We start from the raw sequence: 24,043 nt of genomic DNA on the forward strand, positions 1-24,043 counted from the left end.
GTGGTACAGTTTCATTCTTCTTCATGTTGCTGTCCAGTTTTCCCAACACTATTTGTTGAAGAGACTGTCTCTTTTCCATTGGATATTCTTTGCTACTTTGTTGAAGATTAGTTGACCATACAGCTATGGGTCAATTTCTAGGTTTTTTATTCTGTTCCATTGATCTATGTGTCTATTTTTGTGCCAGTGACATACTGTCTTAATGATTACAGCTTTGTAATATAGCTTGAAGTCTGGAATGTGATGTCTCCAGCTGTGCTTTTCTTTTTCAACATTACTTTCACCATTTGGGGTCTTTCATGGCTCCACAGAAATTTTAGTATCGTCTGTTCTAACTCTGTGAAAAATGCTGGTGGTATTTTGAAATGAATTGCATTAAATGTGTAGTTTGGGGGCGCCTGGGTGGCTCAGTCGGTTAAGTGGCTGACTTCGGCTCAGGTCACGATCTCGCGGTCCATGAGTTCAAGCCCCGCGTCGGGCTCTGTGCTGACAGCTCAGAGCCTGGAGCCTGTTTCAGATTCTGTGTCTCCCTCTCTCTCTGCCCCTCCCCTGTTCATGCTCTGTCTCTCTCTGTCTCAAAAATAAATAAACGTTAAAAAATTTTTAAAAAAAATAAATGTGTAGTTTGCCTTGGGAAGTATGGACATTTTAATGTTTGTTCTTCCAATCCATGAGCATGGAATCCTCTCCCATTTCTTTGTGTCCTCTTCAATTGCTTTCATGAGTGTTCTATAGTTTTCAGACTGCAGATCTTTCACCTCTTTGGTTAGGTTTATTTGTAGGTATCTTATGTTTTTTGATGCAGTTGTAAATGGGATCAATTCCTTGATTTCTCTTTCTGCTGCTTCATTATTGCTGTATAGAAATGCAGCAGAATTCCGCACATTGATTTTGTATTCTGCAACTTTGCTGCATTTGGGTATCAGTTCTAGCAATTTTTTTGGTGGAGTTTTCTACATAGAGTATACACTGTCTATGAAGAGTGAAAGTTTGACTTCTTCCTTGTTGATTTGGATGCCTTCTTTTTGCTGTCTGACTGCTGAGGCTAAGAATTCCAGCATTATGTTAAATAACAATGGTAAGAGTGGTCATCCGTGTCTTGTTCCTGGCTATAGAGGAAAAGATCTCAGTTTTTCCCCATTGAGGATGATATTACCTGTGGATCTTTTGTATATGGCTTTTAAGATGTTGAGGTATGTTCCTTCTACTCCTACTTTGTTGAGGGTTTTTATCACTAATGGATGCTGTACTTTGTAAAATGCTTTTTTTTCGTATTGAGAGGATCACATGGTTATCATCTTTTCTTATATTAATGTGGTATATCACATTGATTGATTTACAAATATTGAACCACCCCTGCAGCTCAGGAACAAATCTCACTTGATCACAGTGGATAATTATTTTTTTAATTTCATTTTATTAAATTTTTTTTTAATGTTTATTTTATTTTTGAGACAGAGAGGGATAGAGCATGAGGCAGGGAGGGGCAGAGAGAGAAAGACACAGAATCCGAAGTAAGCTCCAGGCTCTGAGCTGTCAGCACACAGTCTGACACGGGGCTCAAACTCGTCAACAGCAAGGTCATGACATGAGCCGAAGGTGGCCACTCAACCAACTGTGCCACCCAGGCACTCCACAGTGAATAATTATTTTAATGTACTGTTGGGTTTGATTTGCTATTATCTTGTTGCATCCATGTTCATCAGGGATAATTCTCCTTTTTAGTGGGGTCTTTGTCTGGTTTTGGAATCAAGGAAATGCTGGCCTCATTAAATGAGTTTGGATGTTTTCCTTCCATTTCTATTTTTGGACCAGTTTCAGAAGAGTAAGTATTAACTGGTCTTCTGAGGGAGGGGCCACTGGTACTTTGGTTCTCAAGCACACTTGCCCTAGTAAAAAAGCACCTGCAGAGTGCAGAGGGGTAGGGCTTGGTGTAAGTGGCTCAAGCCTTCATTGTGGGTGCTGTGCTGCTCACTGAAGTCCATCTGTGCTGATGGGTGGAAATACAAACAACATCAGCTGGCTCTCTCATCTCTAGAGGGGTGAGTTCGTGCCTGCTTTCCAGGAAGCCCTCACAGAAGAGCAAACAATCCTCCTTCATTTGTCTAGGCTTCCCTCAGACCTCTGCCTTCATCCTGTCTGTGTCCAAACCATCTGCCCACCTGGTGGTGCAGTGCTCCTATGTTTTATCCCAGGCATGCTGGCTGGGTTTCAGAACTCCAAATTTTAGTGACCCATTGCAGCACAGACCCGTGCTCATCCTCTGGATGAGGGTCTTGCCACACTGTGGCTGATGCTGGTTTCTCCTGAAAGAGCAGTTGCACAAATGTGCAGGGGCTTAGAGTTTTTGATAAAGTACAGCAAAAAGCTGGTATGCAGGTTAGTTGCCCTCAGCATGTACCTCTGCTTCTATGCTAATGAAAGGGCCAGATCAATGGCACCTGCCAGTTCATTTGTCCCCGGAGAGGCAGTGCCCACCTCTTCCAGGTGCACTCCAAGAAGGGTAACTGTCTCTTCCAGTGTAACCCAGGGGATCCTCAGACCACTCTGTCTTCTCTTGAGCCTCTGCCCTCCTCCTCCACAAGAGCATCTCTACACCCACAAGGCTCCACCCCAGTGATGGTGTGGACTTCTGAAACTTCCAACTTTCAGCTCTGCTGCTTGTAAAATCTTGCAATAATCAGCCCCTCTCCTTTTCCCCATCAATAGTTCTGAGGAAGTGTTTTCCTTGTGCAATGCCCTTCACAGTGCTGTCTTTCTCACCTCTCTTCCTGATCAAGGGCTTCCTCCCCTCTGAAGCACCTGTGATTCTTTTCTCCCCCAAATCACATCTCGTATCTCCTACCTTCCATGATGTGGCCTCTTTTCTCCCTCTAGTTGTGTAGTTTGTTCTCTCAATCCTCAGATTGATTTCCTTGGTGTCCAGAATAATTTGGTATTTGTCTAGTTGTGTTCTAGGGAGGAGGAAAGCATACAGTCCCCCTACTACTCTGCCATTTTACTCTTAATTTCTATTTCTTCTTATGTTAGTTTTAATTAATTTTGCTTTAATAAGATTTTATGCAGTTTAAATAATTTTTTAATATATTGTCATGAAGTGGTTCACCATATCCTCTTAATATCTGTATGATTTGAAGTGATGTCTATGTCTTACTGATTAAAAATATTCTCTGACAATTCAAATACCTGTCTCATATCTGTGTCTGGTTCTGATGCTTGCTTCAGACAGTGTTTCTTTTCTTTTTTCTTTTTTGTTTTTTAGCATACCTTGTGATTTTTTTTTTGTTGAATGCTGGACATGATGTGTTATGTAAAAAGGCTTTTAGTGTGAAATTATGTGTTAAAATGGCTAGAAGCTGACCTTTATTTGATGTTTGCTAAAGCCACAGAGGCCAGAGGTTTGAAATTGCTCTAGTGTCCATGCTTTTACTCTGTTGACTTTGAGTTTCCCTAAGTACTTCTTTCCAGAGACAGTACAGCTTACAGCTCTTTCCATTGTAGTCCACTGTTATTATATTGGAGCCTTACACCTGTGGTGGTAAGGTGGTTATTAAATCTCAGTCTTTTAGCAGGAGGATGTGTACCTTGATCTATGACTTTCAGAAATGTTTTTTAGTTTTTTTTTTTCTCCCTCTATAGGTGAGGCAGGAAGGCTAGAGGGGCTGAAGTGGGGAACATGCCATCTCTCAGGTGGGAGAGGACTCTGGTAAAGACTTTCCCCTTGGAAAGTAGGCCTCTCTTGGCTTTTGTGACACTTTGCTCCCCAGGTTTTTCTGTTCTGCCCCTTACCACACCTTCTCAGTCTCTATTTTTTTTTGCTCCTCTTTGTTCAATACCTATCTTCTAAATGGTGTAGCTCCCAGAATGTAGCTCTCTATACATTCTCTTCATAAGTTATTTCATATATTTTTATGAACTTAAACTGAAATATCCAGCTACTTCTTTGATATCTCCACTTACATATTCTATAGGCATCTGAAGCAAAATTAAACTCCTATTTCCATACCAAGCTTCTTCTCACTTCTTAGCAAAGCATTCTATTGTCTAAGTTGCTCACTCTAAAAATCTGGTAGCTATTTTTGATTCCTTTCTCCTCATCCCCAACACAATCTATCAGTAAGTCTTATGTATGCTACTTTCAAATAAAACTTTCTGGCCAATTCTTTCTTCCTCTGCTCAGACAACATCACTTATGACATGAATTCCTGCATTAGCTTCCTCTGTCCCCCTTCTTTCATTACTCCCAATATAAGTAATAGATTATAAACACGTGTCACTCCCCTTTTTGAACTCATAGCTTATCATTGGACACTGAACAAAATCTAAACTCATTACCATGACCTAAAAAGCCCTGATGTGGCTTAAGCTTATTTCTCTAAAGTCACTTATGCCACCTTCACCTTGTCCTTTATGTTCTAATTTCAGTGACCTCCATAGAGAGTCCCTCCCTGACCACCTGTCTGAGTAGGTCCCACTCTGCTTTCTTCATCATGTCATTTATTTCTCCCACAGTACCAATCACAATTTTGAATTATATATTTATTTCTTTACTTTTTGCCTGTCCCTTTTTTGGATGTTAAGACTCCTTGAAGAAAGAAGGTATGTCTGTTTTATTTACCCAGTTTTACTAAGCATCTAGGACAGACCTAGCACATTATTAGTATTTAGGTTCTTAATTAGTATTTGTTAGATGAATAAATTATAGAATGAATTTTCTTACAGTTATTAATTAAACCATATTTATTACCTCATAATTTTCTATGATAATTATCTCATAATTATCTAATACTGAATTTCTAATGTGAATAATTTTTACCAAAAATAAAGCATATTGATGTCAAATCTAATAAATGTCTGTGCCAATGGAACAAAATCATAATTGATAACTAACACTTCTCCCCAAGTGTTTAGGTATATTTAGATAGCATTTTAATAATATGGTAAAACTTCATCAATGATTCATAATTTTATACTAGATGTATTATTGTTAAGAGATAGTTCTTATTTCTATTTAAATAATCAGTAATCACATTCATGATTAGATTTTGTTTTAAATACAGTATCATTTAAAGTATATTTGAGACATATTTGTGGGATTCAGTGTAACAAAGAAGTTCAGAGAACGGCCCTGCCACTAACCAGCCATTCCTCATACTAATTATTTACCTTCTTTAATTTTCAGTGTTCTCATCTATAAAATGGGGGTGATAATAATAGCTGCTCCCTGTGCTCTTTTGAGGATTAAATGAGATATCTTATATAAGGCACTTAGAACAATGTCTTGACTGCAGGCACTAACTAAACTGCTAACTTTGACTAGCCATTTCATAATGAACTGTAGTGACCTATAATGAAGGAGACACAAAATAAAACTGCACTTGAATCAGCAAGAGTAACTCCTAATTGATTTTCCCTATTCTCAATCTAAGAGTTCTGACTGGAATAAAAAAAAAAATGAAGATGAGGTAATCTGTTCAGCTCCTTTATTAACTGATGAAGAAAGTGAAGTGCAGGAAGTGAAGTGACTTGTAGGGGGTCACACAGCTGGTTGTTTCACACCGTGGGCCTGAATCTGAGCTCTGTTCTCCAAGTGTAGGGCCTCCGCATCACACAACACTAATAGTTTAATACTGCCAACTTCAGTTTAATCATCTAGAAAGTGATGTAAAGACTTGTTCGTTAATAAAACAGTATCTGTTTGAGTTTGCTGAAACAATGAAGTTCATTAATTAACAGCCTGCAGATGTTAAAGAGTTGATAAGATGCGTCACCCCACTCTACTCTGGAGAATAAAGGGTGGAAAAAAGAGGTGTTGTGCTTTTGCCATCCGTATCTAAGAATGCTTTGAGCAACACTTCTTTTCAATTTTACCAAGTAGCACATTTGGGATACAATAATTTCTAAGTTTGTTCTTTTAAAAGCTGATTCTTTGGAAATAGGCTTTTGTCAAGGGGATTTTTTTTTATCAAGTTATAATTAGACTTTGCTTAATACACCCATAAATTTGTAGCCCTTTGTGTATTGCACAGGTGTTCTGATATTCTCTTATTCCAACAGGGCAAGTGTTGAACAACCAGGAAAGCTTTTAGATGTTGGCAGAGAGGCACCTTAAGTCCTTTGATTTGCAGGATGGGAAATTGTGTAATTCCCTAATTATCATAACGCGTGGGACAAATGGTTGTTGAGGCTTTCCGTTTTCCTTTTGCTACACTAATTTATATTAAAATTCAGTAGCTCAAAATCCAGGATGCTAATGATGCACTTTTCTCAGAAGTATTTGTTTATTGTAACAAGTAATGGAGGAGAGAGGTATAATGGAGGCAAGAAGCAGGCGGCACTGGAAAAGGGTTTTACAGTCCACAAAAAGACCTCCGAAATCTATAATTCTTAAACATTCTGCTTTTAAAGCTTACACGGGCAATCAAACTTAAAATGCAGAGGATACAGCTATCTCAGGAAAAAGCAACTCCACCATGGTTAAGATAGCAACGCTGACAAGTACTTAGGGGGCTCATTCAGCAGGGCAGCCACAGTGATATTCCTTCAGGAAAGCCCCCTTTGGTGGTAGCTGTCAACAAGGTGTATGTTAAGCCATCCACCTGGAGACTGACAGGGATACACTCCAACAAGCAGAATTATCAACCACTCATGCTGATGACAGCTTTTCTTTCTCTAGAGCTTAAAGTCTTGGGGGCAGAAAGAGTCTCGCTTTGACAATTTCAAGTGGATTTAATACACAAGAACAAAAAAGATGAGATTCAAAAATACCCTTGGCCCCTTTAGGATGGCAAAGAGAATTACAAAGTGTCATTTTGGAGACTGAATCATTAGGTGCAATATTTAGATTTGCCCTCTGGAAAAGATGGGATGCTCCCTGCCAGGTGTTAAGTCATGGATGAAAATTGAAATGGGCAGTAAAATGCTGACTTTCAAAGAGCCATATTAACTTTACAAGGCACTAGTGATGCTCGAAAGTTACTGACAACAGCAGAGTCAGGAAAGTGTTAATTTACTCCCAGCAAATCCCTTACTTAGGACCAATGTGATTTCATTAGAACAAGGGAATTAAAAATACACCTCCATTTGTCTATTGTTTAGCCCGTAGGAAAAGCACCTAAATTTAAAATATTTTAATAGGTGGGCTTTTCCAAAGTTAATTTTTTTTTTTTTACTCTTCAAATCACGAAATTTCAAAAATGAATAGGAAGTCTAGTTCTTAGTCATCCCTGTAACATGTTCTACTTATAAAAATAAGGACTCAAATAGCTCTTTGGGAATTATTGTTCACATTAAATAATTCATACATTTTGAGACATAAGCCATACCACTGATACTGGATGTGTAGAACTCCCTTGTGCAGTTCACATTCACATTCACATTCACATTCACATTCACATTCACATTCACATTCACATTCAGGGTTTATAATGTCATCATTAGTACCAAACTGGGATCATGACTTTATTATGTAAGACTGCTTACCCTTACCATTGGATTTATCCTTTATTTCTCAAGAGTAGGGATATGATAAGGCAAGAGAAAGTATATGGAATGCTCAGTATTGTGGAAAGCATGTATATGTTGGATACATTGGATACTCTTAACACAACAGAGGTACACATGCAGTCAAGATTTGGTTACAAACTATAATTAATTTTCAGAAATATTCCCTTTCTCCCTCTACTTTTTCCTCATTATTCCCCCATTTAATCTTCGTTTCACAAATGCATAATGATAGGAATCCCAGACCACATAGGTCAAGTCTTTTAATCATACATGTAGGGCATGAGAGCATTGAAATTATCAGTTTAATTATTTTGACTAACCATTTCTACAGTAATTGATATACTTTCTAAAATGCTCCTTTGATGGATTAATATGTTTCTCTAAGAAATTATTTATCTGAGTTGACAAAATGATATCTCTAAAAGTGGCATTCTTTTCGGCTTTACTTAATTGTATCATATATGTGAAATGTAACTTGCAACTCCCCCATTTTATGAGTGGGAATTCATATTAACTGATCATGTGGTTCCTTATCAAAGTTGGGTAATATTCAGGACACTTACAGTGTTGAAGGGTCATCATTTGCTAAAAATACAAAGAAAAAAAAAAGCAAGCATCAAATCATTTGACTCACTGAGAAAAATCAAGAAAAAACAAAACCCTAACTGATCAATGCATAATATAATTTTAAGCACTTTTCATTTTTATTACATTGCAATGCATAAAAGGGAGAAATAGCTCCCACTTAATCTTATTCTGCGTAGTTTAGGTCTCAGTGGCCTTATGTGACTCTGTTTGGGAATGCCTACCACCAATGAACACATTTCCATAAAATGGGTCTGTGGCATATGCACATTTAATCCTTGACATTCTATAGTGAGATTGCTGCTGGTATTAGCAGAAGCAGTAGTCACTCTACTCCTGCATCCATAGTCTTCTTACTGTCTTTTCCACAGCTCAGTTACCATGAGCTTAGAGAATGCAAATTTAAGTAAATTTAATTGTATTGGGGTGAGTGGGTGGTTTTAATGTACTTTAAAAACATAAATAAACAGATTTTGAATATGCCACTCCATTGTTTTAACAATATAAGCCAACTGGAACTATATAATAAATTTTACACATTAAATATCCCAGACCTGTCTGTCTTTCTTTCTTTCTTTTTCTTTCTTTCTTTCTTTCTTTCTTTCTTTCTTTCTTTCTTTCTTTCTTTCTTTCTCTTTCTTTCTTTCTTTCTTTCTTTCTTTCTTTCTTTCTTTCTTTCTTTCTTTTTCTCTTTCTTTTCTTTTCTTTTCTTTTCTTTTCTTTTCTTTTCTTTTCTTTCTCTCTTTCAGAGAGAGAAGAGAGAGAGCACACAAGCAGAGGAGGGGCAGAGGGAGAAGGAGAGAATCTCAGCAGGCTCCACACCCAGCACAGAGCCAGATGAGGGCTCCATCTTACAACCGTGAGATCATGACCTAAGCCAAAATCAAGAGTTGGACACTTAACTGACTGAGACACTGAGGCACCCCCGACCCCCAAACATTTCAACCATAATTTGAAATCAGCTTCTCTAAATTAATTCTATGAAATCAATGTAATTAATAAAAATGTCAGGCCGTGTTTGAAAGGGAAAGGTCTCTAAACTTTTTAGATCATGGCTCATATATATTATTTATTTAAAATTGTTGTTAGTGTATTAATATACTAATATAATATGGACATCATAAAACACAGAAGTAGAAATTAAAAGATTGAGGTAAAAAAGAGAACTGATATTTTCTTCCAATGCCACAGTGGAGTATACATATACCACTTAGGGAGCAACTCCAGTGTATTCTATGAAAGGCTTGCTCTGTGAGAAAGAAGAGCTCCTTGGCTTAACATTGTGTTATTACAGGACTTCCAATAGACTTCACTGTGCTACTATACACCTGATTTCCTAAAAAAGGGGCAGAGTACTATATGATGTTTTAAAGAAAGGCTGAAATCAGAGACATCTGGATTCCAGATCTACCCACCATTCATGAACTATTTCACTTTTGACTGGCTACTTAAAATTTTTTTTTAATTTTAAAATTTTAATTGTTATTAATTTTTTTTTCAAGAGACAGAGAGGGAGAGGGACAGCTAGAGAGAGAGAGTCTTAAGTAGGCTCCACACTCAGCATGGGGCCTGACACAGGACTTGATTCCACGGTCCTGGGATCATTACAAAATCAAGAGTCAGACCCTCAACTGACTGAACTGACCCCCACCCTGGACTGGTTATTTAAGTTTCTCTATCTGCACAATGGAAATAATGACATACTTAATTGTGTTATTACATGGGTCATGTAGGAAGATGAAGGTAAAGTACTTAGCTGAGGGTCTGGCATATAGGAAGTGCTCAGTAGATGTTGAGTTCATTTCAACAAACTTTTTTTTATGGGTTACCTTACCACACTAGTGTGCTGTGGAACATACTTTTGGAAATTTTCTATATTAGATTATTCATTTATTGATTGTTTTATTGGTTTATTTTTTCAATTTGATAAATACTTATTGACCAGATCCCAAGTAATAGTCATAATAGTAGTAGGCTCAGGGTAACAGCTTAGATGAATATTCTGAAGAACTTTCAGATCATTTTCAATTCAGCAAAAAATTGAGAGCCTACCATCTGCCAGGCAACATTTGCCACTCCACAGGTATGGTGATGGCCAAGACAGATGTGATATCTACCTTTACAGAGCTTACTGTATGAGGGAGGGCTGGTATAATATATGGCCAATATTTAAAAGATAAATACAAAATAGTTTGATCTGACAGAGGGTGAATAAGAGGGCTAGAGGAGAAGGTGGGGGTTTTCCCATGTCAGGTTTGTGCTTTATTTTAAGCAGTTCTTACCTCAGCCTAAGGGAAATAGAAAGCCATTTTCAAGCACAAAGTCATGGAATGACAAAATATTCGAAAAGGCGATGTGAGAGTGTCAGTGGAAATAAACAAGCAAACAAAAAACCCCTTGAACTGAATAACTGCTAATCATCATATAGAATGGTAGGCAATTTACATCACATACAGGCATCTCCAACCCTGTTTATTTCTTTCCTAACAATCAATAAATTCCATTGCCTCTTCATAAAATGTTGACTTTACAGTTTTTCATGTAGCATATATTTACTCAGACTCTAATCAATTTTCCATTTCTGTGAAGAATTTTTTAATGTGCAACAAATGTGTTTGTGCTCTCCATTGCTTGGTAACTGGCAGGTGCATCCCATTAGCACAGCTCTTAAACTGACCAACCATAACCTGATAGGTGTGGTAGGATCTGACAGTATTCATTTGATACAAAAAAAAATTGACTCTTTGTGGGAGGGTCTGGGCTGACAGACCTGCAAAGTTAAATTCTCTGGTGAGCTATGGGATAAACTGCAGAGGGTTACATTTCCACAAACGTCTACAAAATCAACTTGCCATAAATATATTCAGGACAGACAATTCTACTCCTGTGCATAGTCTATCCATTTTAAAGACATTTTTAATAAGCAGGAAATGCTTGTGTTGGTAGGGAAAATTCTGTGAGGTTGCTAAATAATGACAAAGTGCTGGAATGAACAAAAGGAACATTTGGCCTTTACAGTTGAGTATTCTACTGACAGTGTTCCAGGGACAGTTAAGAGTTTGATAGTGAATATTCTTTGTTCTCTGCTTAAAAGCAGATAATGTTAGCTGCATGCCTTCCTAGGAACTGAGATGTGAAAATCTACAAACTAATTTGATTTTTCATTTAGTGTGATGATTAGAAATTGGCCCATGAGGGTACTTTTAAAATGAGAGGTAATGTTTCATAACTAAGATCTAAGATTTGCTTTCTTATTATTTTTCTAATTTGCAAAAATATAGTTTTCATTTTGCTGCTTACTTTGATATTTTTTAACAATATTGGAATAATTTTCATACCACACTTTTGCTGGGTTGCAAAATATATTTTATAAAGTTGTAAAATCTTCTAGACTGAAAGAAGAGAAGATACAAAAATCTCATACTTTTCTCTTTCTTTGAGAGGGAATCTAAGGGCTTATGAATAAAATCAGAAATATTTGAGAAAACATATCAGGTTATAAAGTTCAGTGAAAGTGAAACCTTGACACTGATTGTATCAGTAAAAATTAGGTTTAGCTACATATAACAAATAATGTATAAAAAATAATGGAGGTTTTTTTTTTTACATTTATTTATTTATTTTGGCGGGGGAGGGGCAGAGAGGGAGAGAGAGAATCCCAAGCAGGCGCCATGCTGTCAGCACAAAGCCCAACGTGGGGCTCAATCCCACAAATCACAGATCATAACTTAAGCTGAAACCAAGAGCTGGTTGCTTAGCTGACTGTGCCATCCAGGTGCCGTCAAAATAACAGAGGCTTAAACAAAATAGATTATTTCTCCCTCATTAACAGAAAGTGTGATGTTAGATAAACCCTGTATGGTATGGTAGTTTCATGGTTATCAGGAATTTAAGTTTTTTCATGTTTTTGTTTCACCATCTTAGCATGTATTTTCAAGGTCACTTTATGAACCAAGATGACTTCTGGAATTTGAGTCACCTCATACACATTCTAGGTTTAGAATGAGCCTAAAAAAGAAGCAAGGCTGGGGGTCATGCCACTCTTCAGGGGCTTTTCCAGAGGTCAATACAATACTCTAACACTTCTTATATCCAGTTATCATAATTTAATCCTATGGCAACATTGTTTTAAGGGAGGCTGGGACTTCTATTTTATTTTATTTTATTTATTTATTTTTTAATGTTTATTTTTGAGAGACAGAGACAGACAGAACATGAGTGGGAGAGGGACAGAGAGAGAGAAGGAGACACAGAATCTGAAGCAGGCTCCAGGCTCTGAGCTCTCAGGGCAGGGCCCGATGTGGGGCTCAAACTCACAAACAGTTGAGATCATGACCTGAGCTGAAGTCGGACACTTAACCCACTGAGCCACTGAGGCACCCCATGTGGCTGGGAAATTTTAGCTGGGTACATTTCTGCCCTCAAAACAATCAGAATGTATTGATAAATAAAGAAGGAATATATTGGTTGAGTGACTGACAGACTGCCAGAATTAATATAATTTCCCAAGTCAAAATACCTTACTATCTTGTTTTTAATAGGGGTGTGTGCATGTGTGTATGTAACTAAATCCAACACCACTTACTGGTAGGAAGCATAATGCCTTTAGAGAAACATAACAGCAATAACTATAGACACGTAAGCAATTTCTAAACCTAATGAAAGACTGTGGTTAAGAAATCTCTCCCAGGTATGTACACACACACACACACACACACACACACACACACACACACTCATTTGCTTATAAACACATAGTACTGGTAGTAATTATTGGAACAATAACTGTAACTTTGCTCTGCTAGGACTGCCACTTGTGTAGATGGAAGAAAGGTGCTAATTCATTGTCAGTGGGTTGGATTGCAGGAGTCCATCAAAGTTGTTTTTTCAAGAACATTCCAGTATACAATAATATATATATTTATTTTAAGTGTTACTGTTTTAGATGTGCAATCTAACTTTTCCTCTCTACAGATGCTGAAATAGAAAAAAAGGTAAAAGGCGGAGGTGTGAACTTTCCCAGTGAGCAAAAGGAGAGGCAATTCCCTCAGTTCTTAAGGAAGAAAAAATGTAGGACGCTCAAAGGTTGCCTTCAACCCTAAGCAAGAGGAATTACTTTCCTGAGTGCTTTCTTGTGTGGCCACAATCACCCCTGTCTCCTTGTTCCCCTATGGGGTTGGGCTTGATCTTTTAACATTTCTTTGTAACCAGGAGCTGGAAAATATAGAATTTAAACATGGAGAGAAATGAGGGATATTGAGATGGGTTGAACAGCAGGGTAATCAAACAGCTGTTGAGTCGGAGAGTAAAAGCTGGATCATATCAGAGTGGATGCTATCAAAAGAGTTACGAGCTTACATGACAAAATTACATGTACTTGAAATATGCCATTACAAAATGCCAGCCTGACATTAAGCTGCTTTATAGAGGTATCATGTCCTTAAATAGCCTGGTGATTATCTGTATCCCTGGAGCGCTGCTTTCCTACCTGACTTTGTAATACCCCTGGCTTGTCTCTAATCACCATGAAGAGTGTCACCAACTTAGAAAAATTCTTGAAAGGAAATTAATTTTGATTTCTTTTGACATTCTATAGAGTTTTCTTTCTAGGGAGGATGGAGATCCAGCCTTCTTTCCCATCATGACAAGATACGGCATTTCTCTGTATCAGAAGCCTGGTTTGAACTCTCTTATAAAAAGTATTTTCTATATGTCCAGTGATGTGTTAAGCAATTTACATGAATTATCTCCTTTAATTCTCATGAACTCTGTAATTTAGGTTCTATTATTAGACCCCTTGAAGGTGAAGTACAGAGAGATCAGGTGACTTGCCCAAGATCACACCATAGTCTAGTCAGTAGTAGAATGGGGATTTTAACCTAGTCACACGGATTCCAGGGCCTAGGCTCTTAATCTGCATGTTACACTGCTTTCTTCAAAAGCCATATTCCATTGAGAGCTGTAGGTGGGGAGGATAAGGTAAATTAAGCCATACTTTTAGAAAAGACAGAGAGGGCAAGCCATAAGATAAAGTGTCTCCCTGCCCCCCTGCCTTTAAAATGATGTGGTTAAGAAAACAAGAAGAGATTATTCCTGCATAGAAAGAGGCAACAGGAAGTGTGAATGAGAAGCACAAATGTGGAGAGTAAAGCACTTTACAAAGGAAGGCAGCTGCGAATTTTCCATTTGCAGTGTTTGTTTATTTTGGCTCCCATCACCACTGCCATGATTGCCTTGGAATGAATTCCCCAGTGGAAACATCAACAAGGTAGGAAACATCATAATTATATTTTCTATTATCCCCCAAAGAATATATTAGTATGGTAGATATGGCTATAATCTAAAAGAAAAGTGCTACGTAGCAAAGACAACTGCTGATAAAACTAGCTGATTTTTTATCCTCTGGTATTAACAAAAAGGCAAAGATAAAAAGGGTGTTTTGGATATTATTCTGTGCCTTTTCTCACGTGTACTTGCAACTGGGCAACAACTATGCTTATCAGTTAGTTCTATGCTTTTCTCTATTGAATGTTCTAGAGAATCTCCTGGACGTGAGACTGACCAGTGAATGGTCCAAGAAATGATATGGGGCACTACCTCATGCTAGTTGGGGGAGTAAAGAAAGCCTTGATGCTTGCTGGATGCAAAGACGATTCCTGGAGGGAGCTGACACTTTGAGTGGGCATTTTCGTGACTGTTTAGGGAATGTTGATATGTTAAGCACTCCTTCCTTGATCCCCAGCTTCTCTGGTGCTTTGGCCTACCTGAGATGCCTGCAAGAGCTTGCACACTTGACAGTTTTCTATGGCAATGGAGAAGTGTGGGAAAATTAAGGTCCTGTAGAGCAATCCTCAATCAAAAGAAACCACGAGTCAATGGTTAAATGCTTCTCTCTTTTGTCCCTTGGGGCAGGCAATTCTCAGACTCATTCTATATATTTCCTCATAAGAGTGGACAATTTTGAGACTCATTTTAGATAGTTCCTCATAAGGTCCCAGGAGAATCAATAATAGCTGTCCCTGACTCAATTCCATAAGACACCTCTGTACTGACTGTCTCCCCTTTCCTGTTTTATTCCAAGTCTTTACTACACTCCTGTTTCTTGAGATCATTTCCAAAATAAACTACTTGAATGTAATTCTTTATCCAGGTTCTGCTTTGATGGGGGAACTTAGGCTAAGACAATGCAACATCACAAGAGGAGTGATATTTATGGGCTGAAAGATGATGGGGGGGGATGCTTGTCTGGGGGATGGTACTGGTATTGTACATGGCTTTCTCTCCTTTACTAGATCCCTAAATATTGGAATCTTGGAGGGGGTTGGTCCTCAGCCCTCTTCTTCTCTTTGTCTATACCTTTTCCTCAGACAATTTCTGGTTCTATGGTGTTGACCACTGCCTCTATTTTGATGACTCTCCAAATTGTATTTTTAGTCATGACCTTTCTTTCCCCTGAGCCTGAGGATCATTTATCTGGTTGCCTACATGTCTTCTCCATTTCGATATCTAACCGGTATCTCTTCCTTCATCTGTACTCAATAAAACTCTTGTTTACCTCCCAATAATGCCCTATAAAACCCCTGTTATGCCCTCAGTCCTCCTCATGGCACTATACTCTACCCATAGTCCAAACAAATAGAGAAATCTAAATGTTCTTGATTCAGCACTTCTCAAACACTTCCCTGCAAGTTCTATCAGTTCTGTCTCCAGAATAGATCTCAAATTCATCCACTTATTTCCATCTCCACCACCATCATCCTGGTCATAGGCGAAATTATCTCTCATCAGGGTCACTGACAAAAAAAGCCTTTTAAAATCAATATACTGCAGTCAGAAGTGTTTTAACAAATACATATACACCACTTGCCTCTTTAAAATCTTCCAGTGGCGGGGCACCTGAGTGGCTCAGTTGCTTAAATGTCCGACTTCAGCTCAGCTCATGACCTCACAGTTTGTGAGTTCGAGCCCTGCATCATGCTCTGTGCTGACAGCTCAGACCCTGGAGCCTGCTTTAAATTCTGTCTTCCTCTCTTTCTGCCCCTCCCCCACTCATGCTCTGTCTCTGTCTCTCAGAAATAAATAAAAATTAAAAATAAAATAAAATAAAATAAAATAAAATAAAATAAAATAAAATCTTCCAGTGGCTTCTTAAGGCACTGAGAATTAAAAGCCAATAAACCTTCCCATGTGCCTGAGACCCTACATGATGTAGGCTCTGCTCACGTCAGATATGCTTTTCTCTCTTGCTCCATATGCTCTGCTAGACTAGCACCTTTTCATTCTTCAAAAAAGGTAGGTTCTATCTCTCTTAAGGGTCTTCCATTTTTCTGAAACTTTTGCTCTAATAGTTGTTTTCCTGGTTTTCATAGGTCATACTCTGCATTCTATAGGCTTTAGCACAGTCTCTCCCTTTTTGGAGTCGCTCTTATCATGAGCACCTGTCTGGAACAGTACCCTCGCTCCCCCCACCCTGCTTACTCTCTATGCTCCTTGTTTATTTCCTTCATAATTCTTTTCATACACTTTATATTGTGTCTTGAGCTATTTTTATTTTCTTTTAATCTTCTCAATTAGAAGAAAAGCTCCATGAGGGTAGGAATCTCAAATTACTCTGGCACATTTGTGGGATATATTAATGGATAGGCTAATTGTTTTGAACAATTTCTCTGGATGGGTGCATGTTGGAATTCCTTCTTACCTACAATGAAACAGAGAGTCTAACAAATTTTGTCTAATATTTCTTGTCTCAATAATTTATAAGTTGCTGCATCTCTGAGCCCTAATAAGACCAAAAGATAGGAGAAAACAATTTTTTTTGTAAATATGTGAAGACATTCTTATAAATCTTCACTTCTTATTTCATGTGGTAAGTCTGATTTTCAACTAGGAAGCAAAACTGATGATTCATCCCTTAGTAATCAAATTTTTTGTGACCAACTGTATTTTTCAATAGCTTGATAGAATGGTTCTATCTAAGAAGCATGAGGTTTTTATTGGAAAGGACAAAATTTCAATTCCATCCAGTCTATGATACCTTTTCTTATTACAAAATGACTTGGCTAACTTCTAATATAACCTTCCACATAGAGAATGAAACTCAGTACTTCTTAACTCCCCCTCTCCCAGCTACATAAAAATCCGTTGTCTCAATTCCCTCCTTTCAATACTTTTTAGTTATGAATTCTTTTTTCACTCATTTCAATTTTCACACCTGTTATATCAGCGTGTGGTGCTCCAACTTTTTGATGAGTCGGAGCAGGTAAGATCTGTTTGTTTTGTTGTATACCTGGGGCATAGGGACCTGCGCTCATTTTGGTAGACTTACTCCAGAATTTGGTAACAAATACCACTAGCACCAAAGGGGTAAATTTTGTTTTTAAAAATTTTTGTGGGGAAAATAAAGATGAAACAATTCCTATCCTGACTTGATAAAATATTAATGCCAAATACTTTTAATTATTTCTAGAAAGATTTAAATTGATACTTATTTCTGTATATCAAAGCTAACATTACATTCTTTGGCAAGCTGCTTCCTAAAACAATCTTATATTATAGCATCTTGTACCTTTTTGTAATTTAGGATTTTCTGAAGGAGAGCCACATGGGTATTATTTGTGATTTTGTTTCTTGCTATATAATAACTGTATCACGGGGTTTATTGTCTTTAAACAAAAAATGACTGGTCTACAATACAGAGATCTGTTAATATTGTTGCCTCAGTTTTCCAAAATGACATCAAATATTTTGATTTCATGTATTGCATCTGATTTTCCTTGTTACTCTGAGCATTAGAATGACTTTGAGATTTTATACTACAGAGATTTTCCATAGACTAACCTCAGGGTAAACTCATTACCTCCTTTGTAATTACACGATGGCTGTGAGAAATACATGCTCAGGGATTAGTCTCATTAACAGGTCTTGTCTCGATTGACTTGGAAAGAACCAAGGAAACGATTAGACATATTTGATCAGTCAGGTGCTGTCCTTGATTTCTGTGAGTGACTTCTATGCTCCTCATCTCCTTTTGCGGTGCTCAATGCTTAATAATCAAATACTCTTACCTTCCGTGCAGAGGAGCCCAGACCTCCCATAAGGGCAGAGGCAAAGGGAATCTGTCCTGGATTTAGGAACACAGGTGGCACCGTTTCCACATGGACTGTTTTCACAGGTTGCAAACTGGCACATCCTGCCTGAGTACAGCCTTGGACACTCACAAAACCAGTTTTCACTGTCACTGAAAAGGGAAAAGGAATTATAAAACCAATCAGAAAACAATGATCCTTTACACACAGGTGGATTCGCGCGTGCATTCGCACGCATGCGTGCGCGCACGTGCGCGCGCACACACACACACACACACACACACACACACATAAAATAAAAGCTGCACCTTGTCTTCTCCCTTTCTCAGTGTTTTTCAACTGTTAAGTATTTGTAGCTGTGCACTTCGCATTGAAAGCAGATTAGCAGCTTTATAGTTTGCCTGAGGCCATGAATTCTATTTTAAGCCATCTATTTTTATTTTTGATTTACCTCACCTTTTACTGCGCACTAGGTGCCTTTTTAGGACTTCATTAAATATGTGTGGCGCTGCCTTAGTAAAGTGCTTCAAATGTCTATTAGAAGAAAACGTCTTAGATGCAACCTGAGGAGAATTTCAAGCTGGTGATAAGCTTCCTCCACTGAGGAGAAGTCCTCCAACAGCCACCCTTGAGGTAGCTCACAAAGAAAGGCACAGTGGGGAGCATAATGACTAAACAACTCCCAGGGCCCCAGGCTGAGGGTGCCTGTGAAACCAGAGCTGAAAACTGTGCTCATCCACCTGCATGCCTTCTCCAGAGGGGATGGTGACCAGGAATCTGGTGCTTCTGCCTTCCCTGCATCTATTTCCTCCACCTGCCAACCTTTGTTTTTGAGAGAGGTTGGGAAAGGGCCAGAGAGAGAGGGAAAGAGAGGATCCCAAGAAGGCTTTGTGCTCTTAGAGATCATGACCTGAGCCAAAATCAAGAGTTGGATGCTTAACCAACTGAGCCATCCAGGTGCCCCTTTTTCCCCCTTTTAAAGTAAAGGTAGCTCGGGGTGCCTGGGTGGCTCAGTCAGTTGAGCCTCAGACTTCGGCTTAGGTCATGATATCAAGGTTCGTGGGTTTGAGATGCAGGCTTGGTGCTGACAGCTCAGACCCTGGAGCCTGCTTCAGATTCTGTGTCTACCTGTCTCTCTGCCTCTTCCCTGCTCGTGCTCTGTGTCTGTTTCTCAAAGATAAATAAACATTACAAAAACATCAACAGTAAAGGTAGCCCCAGCTTGCCTATGCAGATTCACTCCTCCCCTATTCCTAGTCTATACTGACGCGGAAGGCAGACTCCCACTCTTGGTGTCAATGCTACCAATTGAGTGCAGGGTGAACACAGGGCCAAAACAGCTGACTGGCGTTTACTGCTGAGGTTGCCATGTAGCTGCTTGTGGCACCTGCCCATTCAGAAGGGAGAGCCTGGCTGAGAATAGAGAGCTCATGCCTGGTAGTGCCAATGTAAGGGACTGGGGAAATGGGATAAAACACTATGGAAAGAACTTATGTATCAGATAACAGGTAAATCTAGCTTTGGCGGGTGAGGTCTTGAGACCCTCAGAGGCTCTCTCGACTCTTAAGGGGCCAAACACGGGTGATGAATAATTTACTCATTTTATAACCATGAGAAATAAGTGAGATGACTCATTTTCAGAAATACCAAATACAAGCTGTGCTGTATAGTTAACAATAGGTTTAGAACCTATTGGAAATATGTGCGACCTCCTTCCCCCCACAATGGAGTCCCAAAACCTGAGACACTTCACTTCCTGGTTCTTCTTCCTCCTCTCCATTTCATGGGCTTTGTAATGAGCATGGGCCAAAAAACTGAAGTCTCTGTGGCAATTCAGGTAATGTACATTTGTTCCAATCAGACTACTTTTTCCCTTACATGGGCTTAGGCAACTTCAGGGTAAGGCTGTAATCTCTGTAGGACTCAGCCAATGAGGAATCAGGGGAGGGACTTGCATGCTTGGAGATAAATTGCCTGCTGTAACTGCCTCAAGTATGCCTGTCCATCAGACACCTGCTCTGGCAAGAGCGTTGATTAAAGCCTCCCTTCACTGTGCTCCAAGTCTCTGCGTCCCTCCTTTGATTGGGTTAGTATGCTTATTTTTCACAATAACTTTCATGGCAACTTGCATAGTATTTTACATAGAGTGGACAAATACAGAATCTCAGGTTTTCAGAAATGGTCCAAAATTAAGGATCAATGCCGCTAAGATGGTTATAAAGCACCCTAAAAAACTCTTCTATTTTGGGGCTGTATTACAAAATAAAATTTTGAGGACGCTTGAGCCAATGGTCCTCCTTCTCACCCGAGAATAGTGGTAAAAGCATAGCCAGACAACCTGGAAGGTACAGTGAAAGCACTGGGGAAAGTCACACCTTCTGGTGTGACTTAAAGTGTTAGTTAGGAACTTAACGTTTTTGCGGCCATGGATAAATCTCATGTAATTTCACCTCCACTCACCTAACCTGGAATTGAAAGCTTAGTATAAAGCATCTGTATTCTGGGATAAAGTCTTGGAGTGCAAAACTCTTGAAAGCTGCATTCTGGAAAAAACAAATTAGTCTTTTTATAGTAAAGGAGAAGGCCACATATATGAAGTCAAACGAATCTAAATATTGATTGATATAAGTGCTTTAATCATATAGACCTAACCAGATTTGAAATGTGGGAAAGACACTTTTCTGTTAAAAACCGAGGAAAGCACTAATTTTAATCATGTCCTATTGATCAATCAAGCCTCATTTCCTTTTTGCTTTCATCAGGTGTTGGAAGAAGTTGGTTGTTATAAATTCATGTGGAGATGACTAACTGTGTGCATCTGTACATCAGCAGGCAGACAGAGCAGAGAGAGAAATGGAAATTCTATAGAAAACGCTCTGCGGAAGGGGAAGACCACCTTATCTCGCTAACCATGAGCAAGTGTCCAGAGCCCTCTTGTCCATCTTGGTATTCATTAGAAAGAGTTAGCTTTAACCAACTGAGATGATGATGCCTCCATACATTTCACTTCAAATTGCACCTTCAAGTTCAAAAATAGTTCCTGGAGTGCCAGATATTTCACCAATAGTTTTAATAAAATCTATTTTTGCTATCAGCTGCATTACACCTGGACCCAAAGGCTTCTCCTAGTCAGATCTTGCCAAAGATTCCATTACTAAATCCCAACTTCTTCAAAAACTAGCAAGTCAAATGTGTTTGCTGTTAACTTAACTCAAAGGATACTTCGCCACACCCTGAAGCAATTGGCAATGCTGACCAAGAAAGTAAGTGTCCTAAGCCTGAAGGACCTCAGGTAACCTTCCATGTTTGGAACCAGTGATTAAAACAATGTCACCCTCCTTGACCCCGTTTACTTTAAATGTTGTAACTTCCTGTGAACTTATTGGACCCTGTATAATTAGATATGGGAGAATATATTTACATGTAATACACTTTTTTAATTTGAAAAAGTTCTAAAAATCTTACCCTTCACAGACCTGTGAACTACATAGAAAACTGTTTTTGCAAGTCTTCCTCTGAGTGAAGTTCTTACCTGTAAACCATAACACCAAATGTAATCCCAATTCCTGTCAACCAATATTTGCTGGGCACCTATGTCATGGAAAGAGCCAGGTACCATGGAATAAATAAGACTTGCTCTGCTCTTGTTTGGGAAGATAGCATAAGTGCACAAACTAATCTTTGTAAAACACAGCACAGGTATGTGAAAAGGGAATTTAGGCAGTGAGCAAGGATTTTAAGGCCTTAGCTCTGTAATATGTGGATTCAAATGTCAATAGCTTCTAAAAGCTGCTCTGTGGACTGGTACCACAGAATGTTACCAGTGAATCTCCCCATGGCTTTTAAAATGCAGATTCCTGTGCTGCCCTTGCTTCTGAGATTTTGATTTAGGAGATGTAGAGTGATGCCCGTGATTCTGTGTTTTAAAAATGTCATCATGTGATCCTGCATAGCTTACTTCCTGCAAAAGTCAGCTCCCTTGAGACAAATTTTCTCACCAAAGTAAAAGCTTGATGGGCATTAGTTACTACTGGGTCTTTAGCAGGATGCCAGGACATTGTAATTTTCTCTTTTGGGGCTACATTTTAGCTTTTGACTAACATATATCTGAAAATACAATATTTATCCACTAAAGTACAACGATTAGAGGGTTTTTATTTTACTAGTGCCATACAGGGTCTACTTTATGTATGTATATTATGTATGTATATTATATGCATATATATGCATGTATATTACACTTAACAACAACACGAAGTAGGAAAACATTCAGTCAGTCATTTTAAAGCTTAGTTAAAAAAATACTACCTAAGTGTATGCAAACATCTGTATATTTTGGCACTGTAACTATTATAGCATACTCAATTACAAGTCACAATATGGTTAGCATATCAAATGACTGTCGTTAAGTTTCTATGGGTATTAAAAATTATCTTTAGAAAATTCAGCTGATTAAAAAAATCAAAAGATGCTGGCTTGAAAAGGATGCCCCTATTTACATAACAGCCAGATGCCTGAAAATTTTCTACAACTAAAAGGACTCCTGCATGTATTAACTTAAAAAAATAAATATCTCTTCCTGCATTCTTTGTATCTAATGGATCATTAGTAGATTTCAAAGTTGACCACCCACAGTGTCAAGAGAGGGAAATTCTCTGCAGGAAAGTGAACAGAAATGAGTCCTTATGAATAATGTCTCTAGATGCTTCTAAAAAATAAAATCACTATTGACAGAAATAACCCATCTCTATGTATAGGCTCTTCTATTTATAGCACCACAGCACCGGCTTAAGAATGCAAATGAGATCCCAAGTAGCTGTGGTTCGAATGGAACTTTCCTTCCTTTTTCATGAATTTCTGGCACCACAATGAGTCTGCTGATTATGAAGCAATACCCATGAACCCCCTGGCCCAACCCCCAGTCTTGTTAACACTGTTGAACTCCTTTCAAATGAGTTGTCAGCTCTGTGTGGAGAATCTGTGTTGCAACATCCACAGATAGTTTGCCTCTAGGACAGAGGTGCCTACAACGATGTTATTTCTTGAGGTAAGGCACGCCATCATATTTGACATTTTTCATTTTTTCTTTTTGAAAGTAGCCAAATGTGAAAATAATAGAAAAAAAATGCAAAGCCAAAATTATCTTAAGGCGGCCTAGAAAGTGAACTTAAAGAAACATAGTCTATATAATATACCCTCAGATGGAGAGCTCAGGGAAAATGTCCTTCAGCTTTAGGGGCTTTTATCTTTGATTAAAAAGATTTTATTAAGGGTAGAAACAAAGAAGTTGAAAAAGGATATGAGCAATAATAAAAGTTATAGAATCACATGTAAAGAGATAATACACAAAATAAGGGTAATTCACAACAATATAAAATATTTTTGTCTCCTCATGTTCTAGGATCTGTCCAATTCAATCCTGTGGATATTTTGTGAAGGGAGATTGAATTTATGTTATAATCTCTCTTCCCCTACCCTTCCTTCTCTCTCTTAACGCCATGGTTCACTTTGTAAAATGTTCTTCATTGGTGGAGAAGGATGATCAGAAATTTCCTTCCCAGGAAGAGATATCTTTTCCATTTCTTTTACCGTGGGAACCACTAGTCCTTCTGAAATGGAGTTAAAGCTTTGCTTCCAAGGGAGGAACCTCAGAAAATATTAAACCCCAGACAGGGAGCTAACATGGCAAAAGTGGCCATAATCTAAATAATTTAAATGGGATATGCATGAGAATGTGCCTTGCACAGTACTTGGCAATGATGAGCTGCTCATTACATGTTACAGAAAGGAGGTGGGCATGGATGAAACACACAATTAATTGAATCTGAATCAGTCAATGGTGGGATAAGAGCAAGAGAAACAAATCT

At 38.4% G+C, this 24,043-nt stretch overlaps 1 protein-coding gene across 1 annotated transcript in view; it reads right to left on the minus strand.

Annotated features, from left to right (window-relative positions):
- EYS (eyes shut homolog) overlaps positions 1-24,043 on the minus strand; it is a 1,764,056-nt gene that overhangs the window by 115,243 nt on the left and 1,624,770 nt on the right. The window contains 1 exon segment of the mRNA XM_042986616.1: positions 18,156-18,328. Coding sequence (XP_042842550.1) covers positions 18,156-18,328 — 173 coding nt within the window.

The sequence above is a fragment of the Panthera tigris genome, chromosome B2 (assembly GCF_018350195.1).
Source record: "Panthera tigris isolate Pti1 chromosome B2, P.tigris_Pti1_mat1.1, whole genome shotgun sequence".
Lineage (NCBI taxonomy): Eukaryota > Metazoa > Chordata > Mammalia > Carnivora > Felidae > Panthera > Panthera tigris.